The sequence below is a fragment of the Lipotes vexillifer genome, unplaced genomic scaffold, assembly GCF_000442215.2.
Source record: "Lipotes vexillifer unplaced genomic scaffold, Lipotes_vexillifer_v1.1 scaffold1378, whole genome shotgun sequence".
Classification (NCBI taxonomy): Eukaryota; Metazoa; Chordata; class Mammalia; order Artiodactyla; family Lipotidae; genus Lipotes; species Lipotes vexillifer.
In genome coordinates this window covers 220,388-235,863 of record NW_006775104.1, presented here as the reverse complement: position 1 = coordinate 235,863, position 15,476 = coordinate 220,388, and the positions used below count along the sequence as shown (strand labels likewise).

Here is a 15,476-nt window from a genome sequence, read left to right as displayed (position 1 = left end):
AACCCTCAGTTGTGGTGGGTTCTGTTCAGTGTAGGTTTTAAAATATTGTTTTACTGTCACAGGCCAGGATGTGAATGCCAACCATCACATACAACCGCTCATACAAATATTCCATTCCCGCAGGGCTGGCTGGACCAGCAGGGAAATGTGCCACAAACCAGTGCCCCCACCGACCCATGGTCACCTCATGGAAGAGAGTCTTTAAAGTGTTCAACTTTTATGCCAGGAATCATGAAATGTGTGTCAGTTGTCATCTCCCGTCGTTTTCCCCCCTCACTTTTTAAATAGAAAAGTTCCTTGAACTGTACCTGGATTTTCGGTCACCACACATATACCGGAGACTGCTCATAAGGTGAGGACAAGAGAAAAAGTTGCAAGGAAGGAGGAGGGGAAGGGACGTTTTATAATCTCTCCATCTGCATTCAGATGACTCTCTAGTCATACCGCAGAGTTCTGAGATAAGAAACGACAGTCTTGCTTTTCCCAGAGGGTGCAACACAGGGGAAAGAGCATCGAACTAGAGTAGGGATCCCTGAGCTGGGGTCTCACTTGCCAACCTTCTCTCCAAGGGGGGGACCGATCTCAATTTCCTCATTAGTAAGATGGGGAAATACCTTCCCTGAATACCATGTGGGCCTACCGTGAGGGTCAAACAGAGGGGCTGCTTTTGTCTCAGGCGTCTGATAGTCTGTGCAGGTAGGACCAATGAAGCTGTAATTGGCGAGCCTTCCGGGGATTTCTGAAGTCAAACTAAGATGGTAAATGGTAACCAGCTGCCCTAATAAATAGGCCCAGGCCTTGCAATATGTTCCCTGTTTACACACATATTAGCATTATTCTGACAAGGGGTCTGTAGCGTTCACTAGAACGCTGAAAGTGTCACCGACACAAAGTGGTTAAGAACTCCTATCCTAGAAGGTCACCACCTCGGCGCGTGACCCTATGGTTACTTACAGTTTAGAGCTTGGCTTTTTTGCAAGAATTTGAGGCCACTTAAAATGAAGACACTATGCAGCAGAACATTCGTCAGAAGGATCAGAAAGCGTGTGTGGAGGGGGAGGCAGGGCGAGGATGAGGGTCAGCGGAGGGGGCAGGATTCAGTGGAGAGGATGGGGATCCCAATAAGAACTGGAGGTAGGTTCCATTTCCTGGCATTTAGTTCCCAGCCTCCTGACAATCAAGACACCAAAACAGGCCAGATTATACAAGTCCCATGCTATGACAAAAGGAAGCAGCAAGCATCCCAGCACTGAACTCCGGAGAAACCAGCTGGATATGAACACCGCCTATCTCACTGTGACACATCCCAACCCATCCTGGAGGCGGCTGTCAACCGGGGCCGGCCGGGCAGTGACCATCCCTCGCAAAGCTGCAAGACCGGCAGAAGGAGCCATGCGAGCTGAGAAGAAAGAGCTCTCCCTTCCCAGCACCACCACCTGCTCAAACGTCTCTCTCATTCTCCTGCCTCCACTTGCATCCTCTCCCGAGGGTCAGAACGGTGCCCCGTCCTGCCTGAGAAGTCTGCAACCCCTCAGCTGGGTGAGGATGGAAGCTGGGGGGAGGGGGAGACCTAGCCAAGCCTCGTCAGCCCCCCACCAGGACGAAAGGGACGGGCGCGCCACATTCACAGACACGCTGACAGCCACAGATGGACAAGCTCCCAAGCAGGTCCCACATGTCCGCAAGGGATGCCTCAGAGGCTCTTACCTCCTCCTGAGTTTCCTCCATGCTGCTGCCCTCCTCCTCTGCTCCACTGCCCAGTCCCAGCCAGGCGCGAAAGGGCTGCGGAAGCCGAGTCCACCAGGCTGCCCTTCCCAGAAGCAACAGGAGCCCTGCACGCCTGCCGAGAGCCCTCCAGTGAGGGAGGAGCTTTTCAGTTAAGAGATGTCACGTGAACAGAGAAAAGGACCTTCTCTCCTCGCCTCTGATCTTCCCATCTGTTTGCTGTTACCTGAAATTCATCCCAAGAGTTCCATGATAATCAACTCCAGCTTTGATCCTAATTAAGCAAATTAAAAAAACACATCTTCCGAGAAGAGGCAGCTGTTAGTTACTTTAGTTTGTCTAATTACTAGTCAACCAAGTGGAATGAGAATCCCCAGCTCTCTTTAAAAGAGTGACAGCATAATCCTGATTTGCTTAAAATTACATACATATGCACAGAAAAAAAGACCAAGACGCAGTCCCCAAAAAGGGCAAGAGTCGTTACCTCTGTGTGGTGTGATTATAAAAGATTTATTTCTTTATGACCTCTTTATTTTCCATCTTTTCCATGTGCTACTTTTGCATTCGAAAAGTAAATTGTTAAAATCAATCAATAAAAATAAGTACCATTTGGAAATCTGTATTAAATCAACATAGATTGATTTTAAAGGTAAATAGTCCCTCTCCACTCTTCCTTTCCAACAAACAAGCGCACTACTGATCATCTTTCCAAACAGATACGAGTAAAGAATTTTCCAGAGACCACCAGGTGCTCCTTGCAGGGGTCCCGGCGGCCACACAACGAGGAGGTCACTCCCATCTGTGTGCTTCCACAGCCCAGCAACGACAGAAAAGGCCTATCAGCCCTCGGTTTGAGAGAGCTTTGCAACCCACCTGCTCTGTTACCTGTGTTAACTGGGGGCGGTGAGGGCATGGCCGGATCACCAGAGGAAAGAAGTAAAGGAACCACACCCTGGGTCAGAATCACAGGAATCAGGTCTCCGAACAGCTGTTCCCAGAGCTTCCAGCAGGGGGCAGCAGGGCATTGTCAGCGACAGCTCCATCAACAGCCATCTCGTGTCACCGAGGAAACAGCCCTAACTTCCACATCCGGTGGAAGCCAGGAGCAACTCATCCCTTCTGTCTGTAGCTCAAGAACGCTGTGCCCTTACAGAGCCGCCTGATGGAAAATGAGACTTCGAGCAAGTAAATGATGTGTCACCAGGAAACCCGTAATCAAACAAAAGAGAAACCCAAAGTTTCTTCCGAAATCATATTTTTCTCAGTTTAGAAAAGTCTCAAAACCGCCATGTGTCTATTTTGTATATTTATCTACATTTGGCTTTATTCCAAAGAGGATTTAAGGCAGCTTCACCAAGTTACAAGGTCTCTGTTTCATCCTAATTACACAGGACAAAGGAAACACAGAATCTGTTCATATTTGCCTCAGGTAATAAATAGGCTGTTTACTGACAGGCATTTATTTATTTGTCTTAGTGTTTGCCAAAATGAAGTAAAGGGAACTTGGTCCAAGCTGAGAACAGATGAATCTGGGATGAAAGCCCAATAGCCTTGAAGTGATGCCAGCAGCAGCAAAGTGATTAGTGAGAGACTTTACAAAAAGGAGCAGGTAGCAGGAGGCTGGCGCTGCACCTGAGACCTGGCTCTTTGTACCAGCTTGTCATTAGTTAGCCTTGTGACACGTGGGAAAGCCACCGCCCCTCTCTAGCAATCTGTTTCCTCTTCTACAAACGAGGGATTCCTATTCCCAGATAACTTTTGACTCAGATACGAGAACAGAGGGGACTTAAGGGCCCTGCAGGGAAGGACAGCTGAAATGGCACAGGACTTTGGCTGGGGAGGGCACTGGAAGCAAACTGTTGTCAATAATCATGTGCAAGAAGGGACTGTGTGTGGAAGCCACATCTTGACCCTTCTTCTGCACAATCTAATTCCAGCCTTAGCACCTGGGAACAGGGCAGGGAGACCAGAGGGGTGGTCTTCACAATTTCTAGCCTAAACTTTTTAAGTAAAAGCTCAGAGGCTCCAAAGACACCTGCTTACCTAGGGCCACCCCTGCTACCCCCCTGGGTACCCCCCTGGGTACCACACAGAGCCCCGTGTGATGAGCCCTGGTCCGGAGTGTTGGACTGGCTTGTGTGGCGTCCCCTGAGTGAGTACTCAGCCATTTCAATCCCCACTGGGGCACCATCCACTTCAGAAAGGAACGTGCACGTCGTAAAGAGTGTCAGGCAAACACAAAATCTTTTGGTTTTAATCTTTACTTTCAATCCCAAACAATCTCTTTCCTTTCTGTTACAAAAGTACTAAACAAACACAGACAGGGGAAGAAAGTTGACATCTGCAAACTATGTGCCTTCAACAGGCGTCTCAGTAATCCCATCACCAACACCCCATGTGCAAGGCAGAGACACCAGGTAGGTAATTCTCAGGAATCGGAACTACACCGTAGATGCACGGTCACTTTATTTCATTTAAAAATGATCAACAGGGGCGAAGCCAGACTGTGTGGGTTTTACTCACTCTGACACTCCCAAGAGCCTTCTCATCTGGCCAGCCTGGAGGCCCAGCCCTCCTGGAAGGGAGACGCGGCACGCATCTCAGCAGTTCATTGAGACGACAAGCTGGAGGTGCTGAGGAAAGCCTAGAGCACTGTCGCCGGGCTTGGAGGGGTGGCCAGGTGGCACGGCTGGGCACCTTCCTGTGTGGGCTCCTCACCCAGGCTCACCAGAAGGTCTCTGCACTTGGCCATGCAGGGAACTGAGCTCAAGCCGAGCAGCTGTCCAAAGCGTGTCCGTGTCCAGCTTGACCACTTGCCCCTCCAGCCCTCTGAGGGGAAGGAGCCATCAGTCCACTGTGCCATTGTAGGATTTGTTGAACTTGTTGAAGGTGAAATCCACGGTGTGTGTGGAGATGGGCTTTCTGTACAGAGGGTTTGAAGCCTAGAGAACACGGGAGGTAAGAGGACGTGTGTTAGTTCATTCGTTCATTCGCACACACACAGGGTTGGAGGCCCTTCTGGGGTCAGTCACCCAGGAAGGCAGTGGGCCCCGCCCGCGGGTGAAGGCAACGGCCTTGTGCTGCAAGACTGGCTCCTCTAAGCCAGCCTGGGACGGCCCCGCCCCTCCCTGAGCTTTCTCTCTCCATCTCTGAAACGAGCGGCCGTGTCTGTTAGATGGTCTCTGAAGTCCCTTGCAGGTTTAACACACTCACTGGGGATTCAGGGGGTGCTCCCGCTTGCTCAGTCCTTCGGGAACGTGCAGGCTGCTTGGGGAGATAAGACACACATGGACACTGCAATAGACTGTGAGCACGTGGGACCCTCTCCTGGACTGCTGGACACAGCCTCCCGGCCGAGGCTGTGGCGAGTGCCTCTGCCGGTGAGCCTCCCGACCGGGGCCTGCTGCGGGGCTCCGTGCAGGGCGTCCAGAACTGGGCACACACTGCCTCTCAGGTTTCGCCTCTTCGTGTTTTTTGTTTTGTTTTGTTCTTTTTAACTTTTTGGCCGCACTGCACAGCATGTGGGATCTTAGTTCCCCGACCAGGGATCGACCCGAGCCCCCTGCAGTGGAAGCACAGAGTCTTAACCGCTGCACCACCGGGGAAGTCCTCGCTTCTTTGTTCTGAATCCCAAAGACGTTAGTGGGCCTCTGCATGAACTCAGCCAGACCGCTAAGCTTGACATTTTTTCTACTTCCAACTTCCCACTGGCTTACCATTTCGTAGCGGGCCCTGGATCGCTCACTCTGGAACTTTGCAAACTCTCTCCGGTCGTGGATGGTGACAAGCAGCTTCCAGATGGCCAGGAGCGCAAGCCCAATCAGGATGATGCTGCCGACCACAGCCAGGAGGATGGTCATGGCATTGGGGGCAGTTCCACACTCTGGAGGGGACCAGGGCACGATGAGCAAAGCTAACGCCATCACCGTGCCCCTACCCCCCGACCTTGGGCCCGTCAGCTCTCCCCAGAGGCCTTCCCTGGATTCTCTGAGATCCCCACACTGCTTCTGAGAGACCTGGGTGGCAGGCAGGTTTCTCCAGTACACATAAAATGGAAGATTCAAAGAGGGCTGGTCACTGTTCCAAGGCCACACAGTAAGTCGACGGCAAAGTCTAGGAGAACCTTGGTGGCTGCTCCACTTTCTCCCACACGCTGTGTGTACGGCTGCATCTCCCCAGCTCGAAGCACCCACGCCCCAGCCCGGCCCCACCTCCCGTGCAGGACGCTGGACCAGGTCTCAGCTTTCACGTAAATGGTTTCAGGAGTAGACTGGGCGGCAGGAGGTTTCATGAAGCCGCTTCCATAAGGGCTGGGCTGGGGGCCAGCCAACACTTGTAAGCCCTTAGTGTGGAGCCTTTGGAGCAAATGTGCTTATTTTCAAAGAACCGCAAAGACAGCGCTTGGAAACAGAGCCTCATTCTTACAGGCGTGCATCCTGGGCAAGGACCACAATCCTTCCCTCTGCCTCTGGCCTAGGGAAGGCACATTATGTGGTCTAGCCCCATTTGGAAAAACAGTTTGCAATGTTTTGAAAGGAAGACAGCAGATCTTTTTCTGCACCGCCCGCCTCTGCCCCGGCAACCTCCACCAGAGAAGAATGAAAGGGGTCATACTAGAAACGCTCATTACTCCAAGGGAAAGGGCCATTGGTCCCCGGGCCCAGAGCGTGGGGCAGAATTGTCCATGTTAGATGAGAGCGTGCCATCCTCAGGGGCCCAGTGAGCGAGGCATGGCACTTGCAGGAATGTCAACCCAGCGCTCCATCTGCCCTTCTAGGACTCCACTCCGGGAAGCGGCAGCCCGGCTAGGTCTGTGTGTTACCCAGATGCTTCCTGACGCCCAGCCTTGATGGTCCAGACCTGCCCTGCACGCTCGCACCACCATTAGCCATGTAGGCTAAGTGTGTTCTGTGCTTACTGTCACCCCTGTGTCCCCTCCTTCAAGATGAGACACTCCCCCAGGGCAGGGCACTATCCTCCTATAACTCCCATTCCCCCAAGTCATGCCCCCCAAGCTCCGCCCCCATGATGGGTCCCCAGATATACAACCATCTTTCTTCTAAACTACAGCAGTCAGGTAGAGGCGACCTTAGATCTTGATCTTTATATGGAACCGTATCCCTCCCCTCTCTGGAGTTTGGAAAGGATGGTGAGGAGAGAACGGGTGATCCGTCAGAAACCGAGCCCCCTGGGGGAGCAGACGCAAGCGGCCCTCACCCACCTGGCTCCCTGAGGACTGTCAGGTTGGACTTCCCACTGGGGAGCTCTGCATACGTGAACATCATCACACAATCCTTGGCAGTTTTGTAGAAACAAAGCACAGCCTCCTGGTCATCTTTCACTGGAAGAAAACCAAGCAGAAACGTCCTGAGTGTGTCTCTGAGTGATGCAGAGCAGCTAAGGGACGGGTGAGGAGCAGGGACCCCGCAAAGAAGAAAAGCGGGTGCAGAGAGGCTTAAAGGGAAGGCTGGACCTTAAAAATGCATTTCTCACATCAAGAACGCAGGCCCAGCGCTAAGTTGGGCTGCGCCGGGGACGTGAATTCCCTTCCATGCGAGGGAGGCCTCCGCAGCCTCCCTGGGGTGAAAGGAGAGGGGGCACTACTGCTGGGGCGGGACTGGGCAACGGAATTAGGTAAAGAAAAGAAAGGGCCACCCTGCTGTCCGCGGAGGCCTGAGTGAGAGTTCACGCTTGAGTCTACCTGGCTGAGAGCCCGCTGCAGAGGCCAGGAGGCGGCGGTGCTTTCCTGAGACAAGGAACCAAAAAGACCCACGCGGCAAGGAGGATGGGTGGATGAGAGACTGCACCCCCCACCCACGGTGCACACCGCTGGCCTCGCTCCCCATAGTAAGAAGCCCCCTTCCTCGAGCTGCCTCAGCACCTGCCATCCCCACGCAGCTGTTACCTGAGGGGAAGGTATCACCAACCCCACTCCCCCCGCCCCACCCCACCAGGCATTGTCTGCATTCCATCCTCCCCTGGGACAGGGTTAGACTGATTTCCAGGGTGGAAAGGAAGCGGGGAAGGGTGTGAAGCAAGGGAGAGGCGGGTGGTAAGGGAATGACCCACTGGTCCTGAGTAACAACTGTGGGCAATTTTGTGACACGAAATGCTTTCTAGCTCTGCGCTTTGTAACCCTGTTGCTCGAAGGAGTCTCCACCTAGAACCAGACAATTTTGAGTGGTTATCAGACACGGGGGCCTGGGCTTTTGCTCTCGGCCCCCGATCCTAAGCCTGGTCTGCGTGAGTGTGAGCGAGCATGGGTATGAAAAAGCCTGGGGGAAGGAAGGAAAAGGATAACTCGTGAATGCGACAGAAACCTTCTCCGTGAAGCAACTGATTCATGACAAAGGGACAGACTGAGAGGCAGCTGTGCGTGAACAGCTGCATTTGCTCCAGAGCGAGTAAGTAGTCAGTGGGCTGGGGGAGGCATCGCCATCTTTCTGTGGGTGCCCAGTCAGGGGGCAACGGCCCCAGGTCTGCAGGCAGAACTTGCTGTGAGCCAGACCTCAAGTCACAAGACAGAAGCAGGGCAGGAAAACGGGCATGAGAGGCCGGATTTGGGGAGGGAGGGGCAGGGGCTCCCTGCTGTGGTACAGCCCTGGCATACAGTAGGTGCTCAATGAATATGTGTTGGCGGAATACATGACTTGGCATCCTCAGGAGCCATGATTCGGCCAGAGCATCACTCAAGATCAGGGAGGCAGGAAAAAGGAGTGGGGAGACCTGTAGGAATGAGGAAGAGCCAGGGTAGCACTCGATCCCGGGGTCATTCGGACAGAATGTGAGCTCTGCCTCGTCTAATGCTGGCAGAGCATCGTGAGAGCTGCGCTGGGCTGAGGCCAAACAGAGACTGGCTAGCTGGTCACCAAACATGGTTTCCCAGCTTCCTGGGCACAGCTGGACGACATTTCCCACCATCCTTGCAGTAAACGTGGCTGGATGACTGAGCTCTGGGTTGGGGGGATGTTGTGTGCACCACTTTCAGGCCCCACCCATGTAAACCTCCCCCATGATCCTTCCCCATTTGCAGATTCAATGGAGAGAATTCTGAGACCCGGGGGAGGGTGGAAACACAATCTAGAGGGTACCTGGGCTCCTGCAGGAGCACAGAGAGGCCTTGTCAACCAAGAACATCTTCACTGGACTTCGAGTGAGTGACAAACTGACTTTTATTTTGTTAAGTCATTGAGGTTTGGGGTTTGTTTGTTGTAGCAGCTAACAGTACTTATTCTAACTAATATACCAACTTCTCAGGAAGCCTGGGAGAAGACGTAGGAAGGGACTAGGCTTCAGGGATGGGACAGAAGCTTAAGAACAGGAAGGTCTTACACCCTGGAGAGCCCAGAACCTATGACCTAACACAGGTACTCCAAGTCCTCTTGGGGAGCCAGCAAGGACTAGCCAAGGACACTGAGGTTGCTTCCTAACTCAAGGTTAAAACTACCCTCCTGTCTGCCAGGCAGCCCTGAAGATCGTCCCCACGAGGGAGAAAGTCTCTACACGTCTGCCGAGATCCAAAAGGGGCCGGCTGCCCAGGGCCGCTCCCCACACTCACCGATGGTGTCCACCCGTGTGATCACCTCATCCTTGCACAGGTTTTGGCAGGTCTGGTTGTCAACTGAGCTCCCTGAGTGAAGCAGCAAGCACTCAACACAATCTCTTTGGAAAAGAGGCAATAAATGTGGGTGTTAGATGCTGGGTAGTAGCTCCACACATGTAACTGAGTGCGTGTCCCAAGAGCGCAGGGTCCCAGCCCTCCTGCAAGCCCCTGAAGGCTTTAACTTCTCCCATGTTCAGGTGTTTGGCCTCAAGGAACATTTCTTCTCTGTCCCTCTTGCTGCTATCATGCAGGGAAGCCCAAGGGTTCTTGGAGGAACATATGTGGGTTTAGAAGCATGTCTGGTACACATGTCAAGCTGCAGGTTGGAAACCTTTCAAATTCTGACACCAGGAGCCAAATCCATCTGCACTCTGGTGCATCAAATGCCTCACTGAGGAGTGTGCCCCAAACAAGAAGTTTCTGAAGATAAAAAAGTGTTCCTGGCCTCGAAGAGGGGTCCTCACCCCGCCATGGCCCCAATTCCCAGGATTCCCCACCAGGAGACCATCACCCAGGCAGGGCTCTCAGCACATTAAACTCTCTGGGTGGGCTTTCAAGACAGAACACCACTGCCTGGGCCCAACCACACCCATGGAATCCGAATCTCTGGGGCTGGACCTGGGCTCTTGGGGATTCTGAGCAAAGGTGAGGGCTGAGAACCACTGTCCTGGAGACTCTCAGGCCCTTGCCCACTTCCTGCTCCCAGATAGAGCCCACCTCTAAGTGTCCGTAAAGCTTGCTGTGGAGGGGAGAGAGGGTCTCTGACCTCTATGGGGGACTGGGGGATGGGGGAGCATAAGTGGGATGCTGAGAACTCAACTCCAGGGAGAAGTGGGTTGGAACAAAACAACCAGCTGATGGGGAACGTGCAGGAACTTTCTGAAGTGATGGTGCTCGGTGGCCGGCAAGGATGGTGAGAGACCCCAAAGGAGAGGTTTCCCCAGGAAATGGGGTGAGGACTCCAGAGCCAAGTGTGCTGGGAGGGCCACTGCCTCCCTGCCGCTGTGCCCTGGCACCCGAGGGCAGGGGAGCCTCACAGAGCCTCAGCCACATGGGGGGACAGCAGCCCAACCTACCCCACAGGCCTGTGGGGACCAAAGGGCTGCGTGTCTGGAAAGCTCCCTGGTAAAAATATGGAGGGTTGTACCATCACAATGCATTGCCTTTATTAGTATCATTTTAAAATTCCGTGGGATGGAGAGACCAGTTACTACGTTTCCAGGGCAGAAACTGTGGCCTGAAGGGAGCTGGGAGCATTTCATTAAGTCGCCCTATTTTACAGGTGAGGGAAGTGAGGAATCGGTGACAGCAGGGTTCAGCACCCATGTACCTGCCTCTCTGTCAAGTCCCTCCCTGAGTCCTTACTCCACTTTCTGAACATTGAGGAGGAATGGGCGAGTGAGTAGACTGTGGAGGGAAAGTAGGTAAGACTTTCTTACTAGGGTCCTAATATGCTTAAGAATCCAACTATCCTCGGATTGGCCACAAAATCCCACTCTCCTGGTAATGACTTCATGGAAACATTCTGAAGTTAAACAAGTAGGTAATTTTTGCATTTCTCCTGAGGCCAGAGCCCCAGCGGGCAGGCAACTGAGACTTGGCTGGGCACCAGGAAGGCGTGGCTCCAGCTCTGGTCATTCATGCTGACGCCACTGCCCCTCCTCCACCCGTGGATTAACACACTGCAAAGAAAGGCGGCTGCTTCCGGTCTCCGCTAGGATTCACTGAGCCCTCCATCTGCATACCCTGTTGTCATGAAACCACAGGGCCGCTTCCAGGGAACATTCCCTAATCATCCATGTGGACAAATCAGTTTAACCTGTGTGCTCCGCATACTGGATTGAATCTTGTGATCTGTTGTAGTCACGTATTAAAATGTCTGGCCTTTAAACAAACAAGTTGCTGAGACAGAATTTGCTCAGGGAGACTCTTAATTGAAATCAGCTGAAACTGAATATGAACTCACCCAAGGTGAAGAGCGTGTTTGGTTAGTTCTAGAAAGTGGAGATTGACTGCTCTGAAACCCCAGAAAAAAAAGGACATAGGCATTCAAAACCTGTTGGCTCTCAGCAAAGCAGCAAGTAGAAAAACAGCCTGAAGTAAGGCACTATCAAAGGTACTTTGTTTAAAAAAAAAAAAAAAGTGACAACTAGGCTGTGAAAGAGACTGTCAGTGTGGCCCGGAGACAAGTAAGAAGATGAGTGAGGTTCCCCTAGGGCATCTCTTTGCTCTCCTTGCTCCTTTGATATTGCTTAATGGATAACAAATCACCAAGTCTATGTCTTCTTGGAAATGAATGCTTTAAACATTTAAAGCTAAGGTGGTCTTCCCAAGAGGCTTTTTAACTGACCTAAGCCAACCCTATATTGCCCTGCTGCTCCGGAAGAATGAAAGAAACAGGCTTGATCTGCCTTTATTGGTTCCATGTGTATTGTCCTAGCTTGGCACCAACCCCCATCAACCTCATGTGCCCCAAGGTCTGGGAGCACATACTCAAAAGGGTTCTGCTGGTGGGAGAGCTGGGGGTAGGGCACCTCCCTCAGGCATTCAATGTTGATAATGGCCATGATTCCAGGCTCAGATAGCCACAGCTATTTGGGCTCCAGATCCAGGATCCTAACCTCCTCCTTCCCCTGGGATGTCTCTATTTGGATTTTTGTTGTTTCTCTGCTCTTAGCAGGTCTAAAGTAGATCTGTGTTTCTTCTTGCTTACTCTGCCTGGCTTTCCTCTAATTACACAGAATAAAATCTGGCCCTGTCTATCTTGTCTCTCCATCTGCGGCCAGCCTTCAATTACCCACGCCTGGATTATTTGTGGCAAACATCCAACCAGGGGTTCTGCCACCCAGAACGTTTCTGAGTGCAGACTGACCGGCAGCCACGGCTGCTCAGGGAGCATGAACTCGTCTCATTAGGAGCCCGAGCCAGGGGTTTGGAAGGGAAATCTGCCCAAAAAAACTGCACAGTTGCGTTTCCCAGCCAAAGAGAAACAACGTCTGTATTATTATTTGTTTCTGATTATCTGTGCCCTCCCTCCTGGCCCCTTAGGACAAGGATGATGATGGCACAGCTGTTTCTCTAGCAAAATTCAAGAGTAACTGTCACTCTTGCTTTCCTGATGGCATAACTCCCTGATCTGATTCCCTCTCGTTCGCACTCTGGCAGAGTGTGAAGGGCAGAGCCGTGGGGAGGTCAAGAGGGGAACGTAACCCCATGGCTGGGTCAGTGGAGGCCTGGAACCCGCGTCTGGACAATCTCTGCATTCAGCAGCAGAGCAGAGACCCACTCCATTATCTGTACAAATGGAGCAGAAAATTCCAAAGCCACTGCAGTTTGTTCCTGGCTTGCCTTATCTAGGTCGGGTGCCCCCTGTCCAATTTACCTTCTGATGATGTTTTGTTTAAAGCAGCATTTCCCATATGGGGGGACCTGTGAAACATTGTTTGGGAGATGTTAATGCGGCAGGAGGTCAAATTCATTTGGAAGAAAGATGCATGCTGAATGCCCTTTTAAAATACTCAGTGACACACTAAAGGCTCAAGAAGATGCTATTTTGGTACTAAAATCAGTTTAATTTCATTTAACTCAGTAATCCTATAACTTCTAAACTTGTTTAGGAACAGAATAACAGTTTTTGTTGTTATGCTTTGATTTTGCTTTTTTTTTTTTTTTTACAAAATCCCCATGCAACCAGTGTTTCAAAGACCCTGTTCTAGTTAATGTTAGTAAGAGTTTCGATCCCCAGCAAGTCTGTGTGGGGAAGATGCGGGAGATGGGGGGGTGAGAGGCTGGCCAGCCCTGAGGGCTGACTGGCCGGATGACAGGCCTGGTCTGGGGGAGATGCTGGGGTTGGGCGGAGGAGTGGGGAGTGGAGGGCTGTGTAGGGGGCGGCGCTTTACCTCTTGGTGCTGCAAGCATCCAGGCAGGTCGGACACTTCTCACACGTCTCCCCAAAGGCCCCTGGCTCCGTGCACTGGCACTGCCCACAGACACAGTGTCCGCGGTCACTGCAGATCTGGCCATCCCTGGCCTGGCACGTACTGATGTCTGTCGAGCAGTTACAGTTGTCCCCGATGTAACCTGCGTGGCACTTGCATTCTCCGCAGTGACAGTCGCCATGGCCTAAAGGACACACACGGCACATCAGCGCCTGCCTGCTTACATGGACACACAACCAACCGCCCAGCGCCTGCCGTGTGCCGGACACTGGGGGTCCAACAGAATGAGACGCCGACTGTGCCCTCGCAGGCCGTCTGGGCAGACAAAGAGGGCCTGGTGCTGACACGGGGTGACAGCAGAGCGTCCGGGCAGTGCGTATGGCCCGGCTGGGCTGAGTGCTGCTCCAAGTCGGTCCAGAACTTGGCCAAGTCGTGCCACAGGCCCAGGACACCAGAGAGTTTCTTCCTGTCTCCCGTGTTACGTGAGTAATGGTCCCAGAACCTGTGAACGTGACCTCGTATGGCAAAGAAGACTTTGCAATGTGATTAAGTGAAGGATTTTAACACGGGGGAGATTCTCCAGGGGGGCCCTAAGTGCCACGACAAGGGTCCATATGAGAGGAAGGCACGGGGAGATCTGACTACAGAAGGAGGTGGTGACGGACAGGAGAAGCAAGATGCTGCGCTGCCAACTTTGAAGATGGAGGAGGAGACCTCGAGGAGCCCGAATGCAAGACGGAAAAGGCAGGGAAGGGTCCTCGCCCAGAGCCTCAGGGCAAGGAGTGCGGGCGGCCCTGCTGCCACCTGGACTTTAGCCAGAGGAAACGATTTCAGACTCTGACCTCCAGAAAAGGGAACACATCTGAGTTGTTTTCAGTCGCTAAATCTGTGGTACCCTAACACAGCCACGAAGGAAAGCAACACAGTTGTTGCCCCTCAGTCTCGGTGAGACGCTGATTCTTGCTCTGGCCTTGGAGCCGCGGGCCAGAGCCGGATGACTCATGAGCAGGTACGGGGGATGGCAGCGGCTAACACCGAACTCGCTACGCACGTGTCAGGCTTTACAGCACCAACTCGATGAATTCTTACAACCATCCCACGCGCACAAGTGGTGAAACTGACACACGGAAGGATGAAGCAGCTTGTTGACGGTCAGACGTAGCGGCTGCAGAGCCAGGACCCAAACCGGGGAGTGTGGCTCCAGGGCCCACGGTCTGAACTCCAGGATCCGTGGCCTCTCAGGAGAAGAGGACAGAGCCGGCCCTAATCAAGATGAGAACCAGCTGAGGGGCCCCCGCTCCGCCCTTGCAGGAGGAACCCTTTCCACAGCCTGCAAGGGAGGAGGAGCTGGGCAACCCCTCCCGGTTCTGCAGGCATCAAGGGCAGGGGAGCTGCTGGGCTCAGAGGACTGAGTAAGTGTGCGCACCAGGCACACGCGTGTGCACGCTGGACAGCGAAAAGCACAGACAGCACCAGCCTCCAAGGGGGCCAGGAGCCTGATAGTTAGTGGATTCTCTATTTTTTGCTAACAGAGGCAGAAAGCAGTGCTACAGATGGCACTTAATTTTTTAAAATCTTCCTTATACTATCACTGCAGCATATTGTCTTTCTCATGCCATTTTGCTACGGCTAATATTAATAGCACCAAGAATTTGTATTTACTGAGAACCCACTGACATACTAGCAGGAGACCAGGCAGGCAGGGGATGGCATCAGACAGGGGCGCCTTGCATTTTATTCCTGCTCCCGAGGTCATTTATCCTTGTAGTTGGACCTCAGCACCTTCTGAGACCACCAACGAGTGCAACCCACAATTCAGGTCAGGACCTAACTCCAGAGAGCCTCTTCACCCCCACTTCCTTCCTGTCCCCCTCCCCAACCTGTCTGCTCTGGAGAGCCTAGAATCTGCAGGAGGCAGGGAGGCCATCTGGAGCCGCCAGACCTCCCCTCCCTCCCTTGCATGCGGGGCAGCCTCTCTGCAGCCCAGGGATGCAGAGCCCCAGCAGATACTTTGCTGGGCGAGAGCACCCTCCCACTTCACAGCCAGTGCCGAGGCATATGGCAGCCCTCTGGGAGAGGTGAGGAAAGCCAGACCCCAGCCAGGAGGAGGCTGTGGAGTGCAGTTTAACTGCCTGGAAGCTGGCGTGTGATGTGTGGGCCACAGGAGAGAGCAGCACCCCTGCTCGTGGGTTACACGGTGCAGGGGGGGG

At 53.0% G+C, this 15,476-nt stretch overlaps 1 protein-coding gene across 1 annotated transcript in view; it reads right to left on the bottom strand.

Moving 5' to 3' along the window:
- Positions 1 to 4,167: 4,167 nt before the first annotated feature.
- The window catches only part of ITGB5 (integrin subunit beta 5), a 114,715-nt gene continuing 103,406 nt past the window's right edge, over positions 4,168 to 15,476 (bottom strand). The window contains exons 11-15 of the mRNA XM_007449681.1: positions 13,228 to 13,450; positions 9,284 to 9,387; positions 6,947 to 7,066; positions 5,442 to 5,608; positions 4,168 to 4,667 (exon numbers count right to left, since the gene is read on the bottom strand). Coding sequence (XP_007449743.1) covers positions 4,572 to 4,667; positions 5,442 to 5,608; positions 6,947 to 7,066; positions 9,284 to 9,387; positions 13,228 to 13,450 — 710 coding nt within the window. The 3' untranslated portion in view covers positions 4,168 to 4,571. The remainder of the gene's footprint in view (positions 4,668 to 5,441; positions 5,609 to 6,946; positions 7,067 to 9,283; positions 9,388 to 13,227; positions 13,451 to 15,476) is intronic.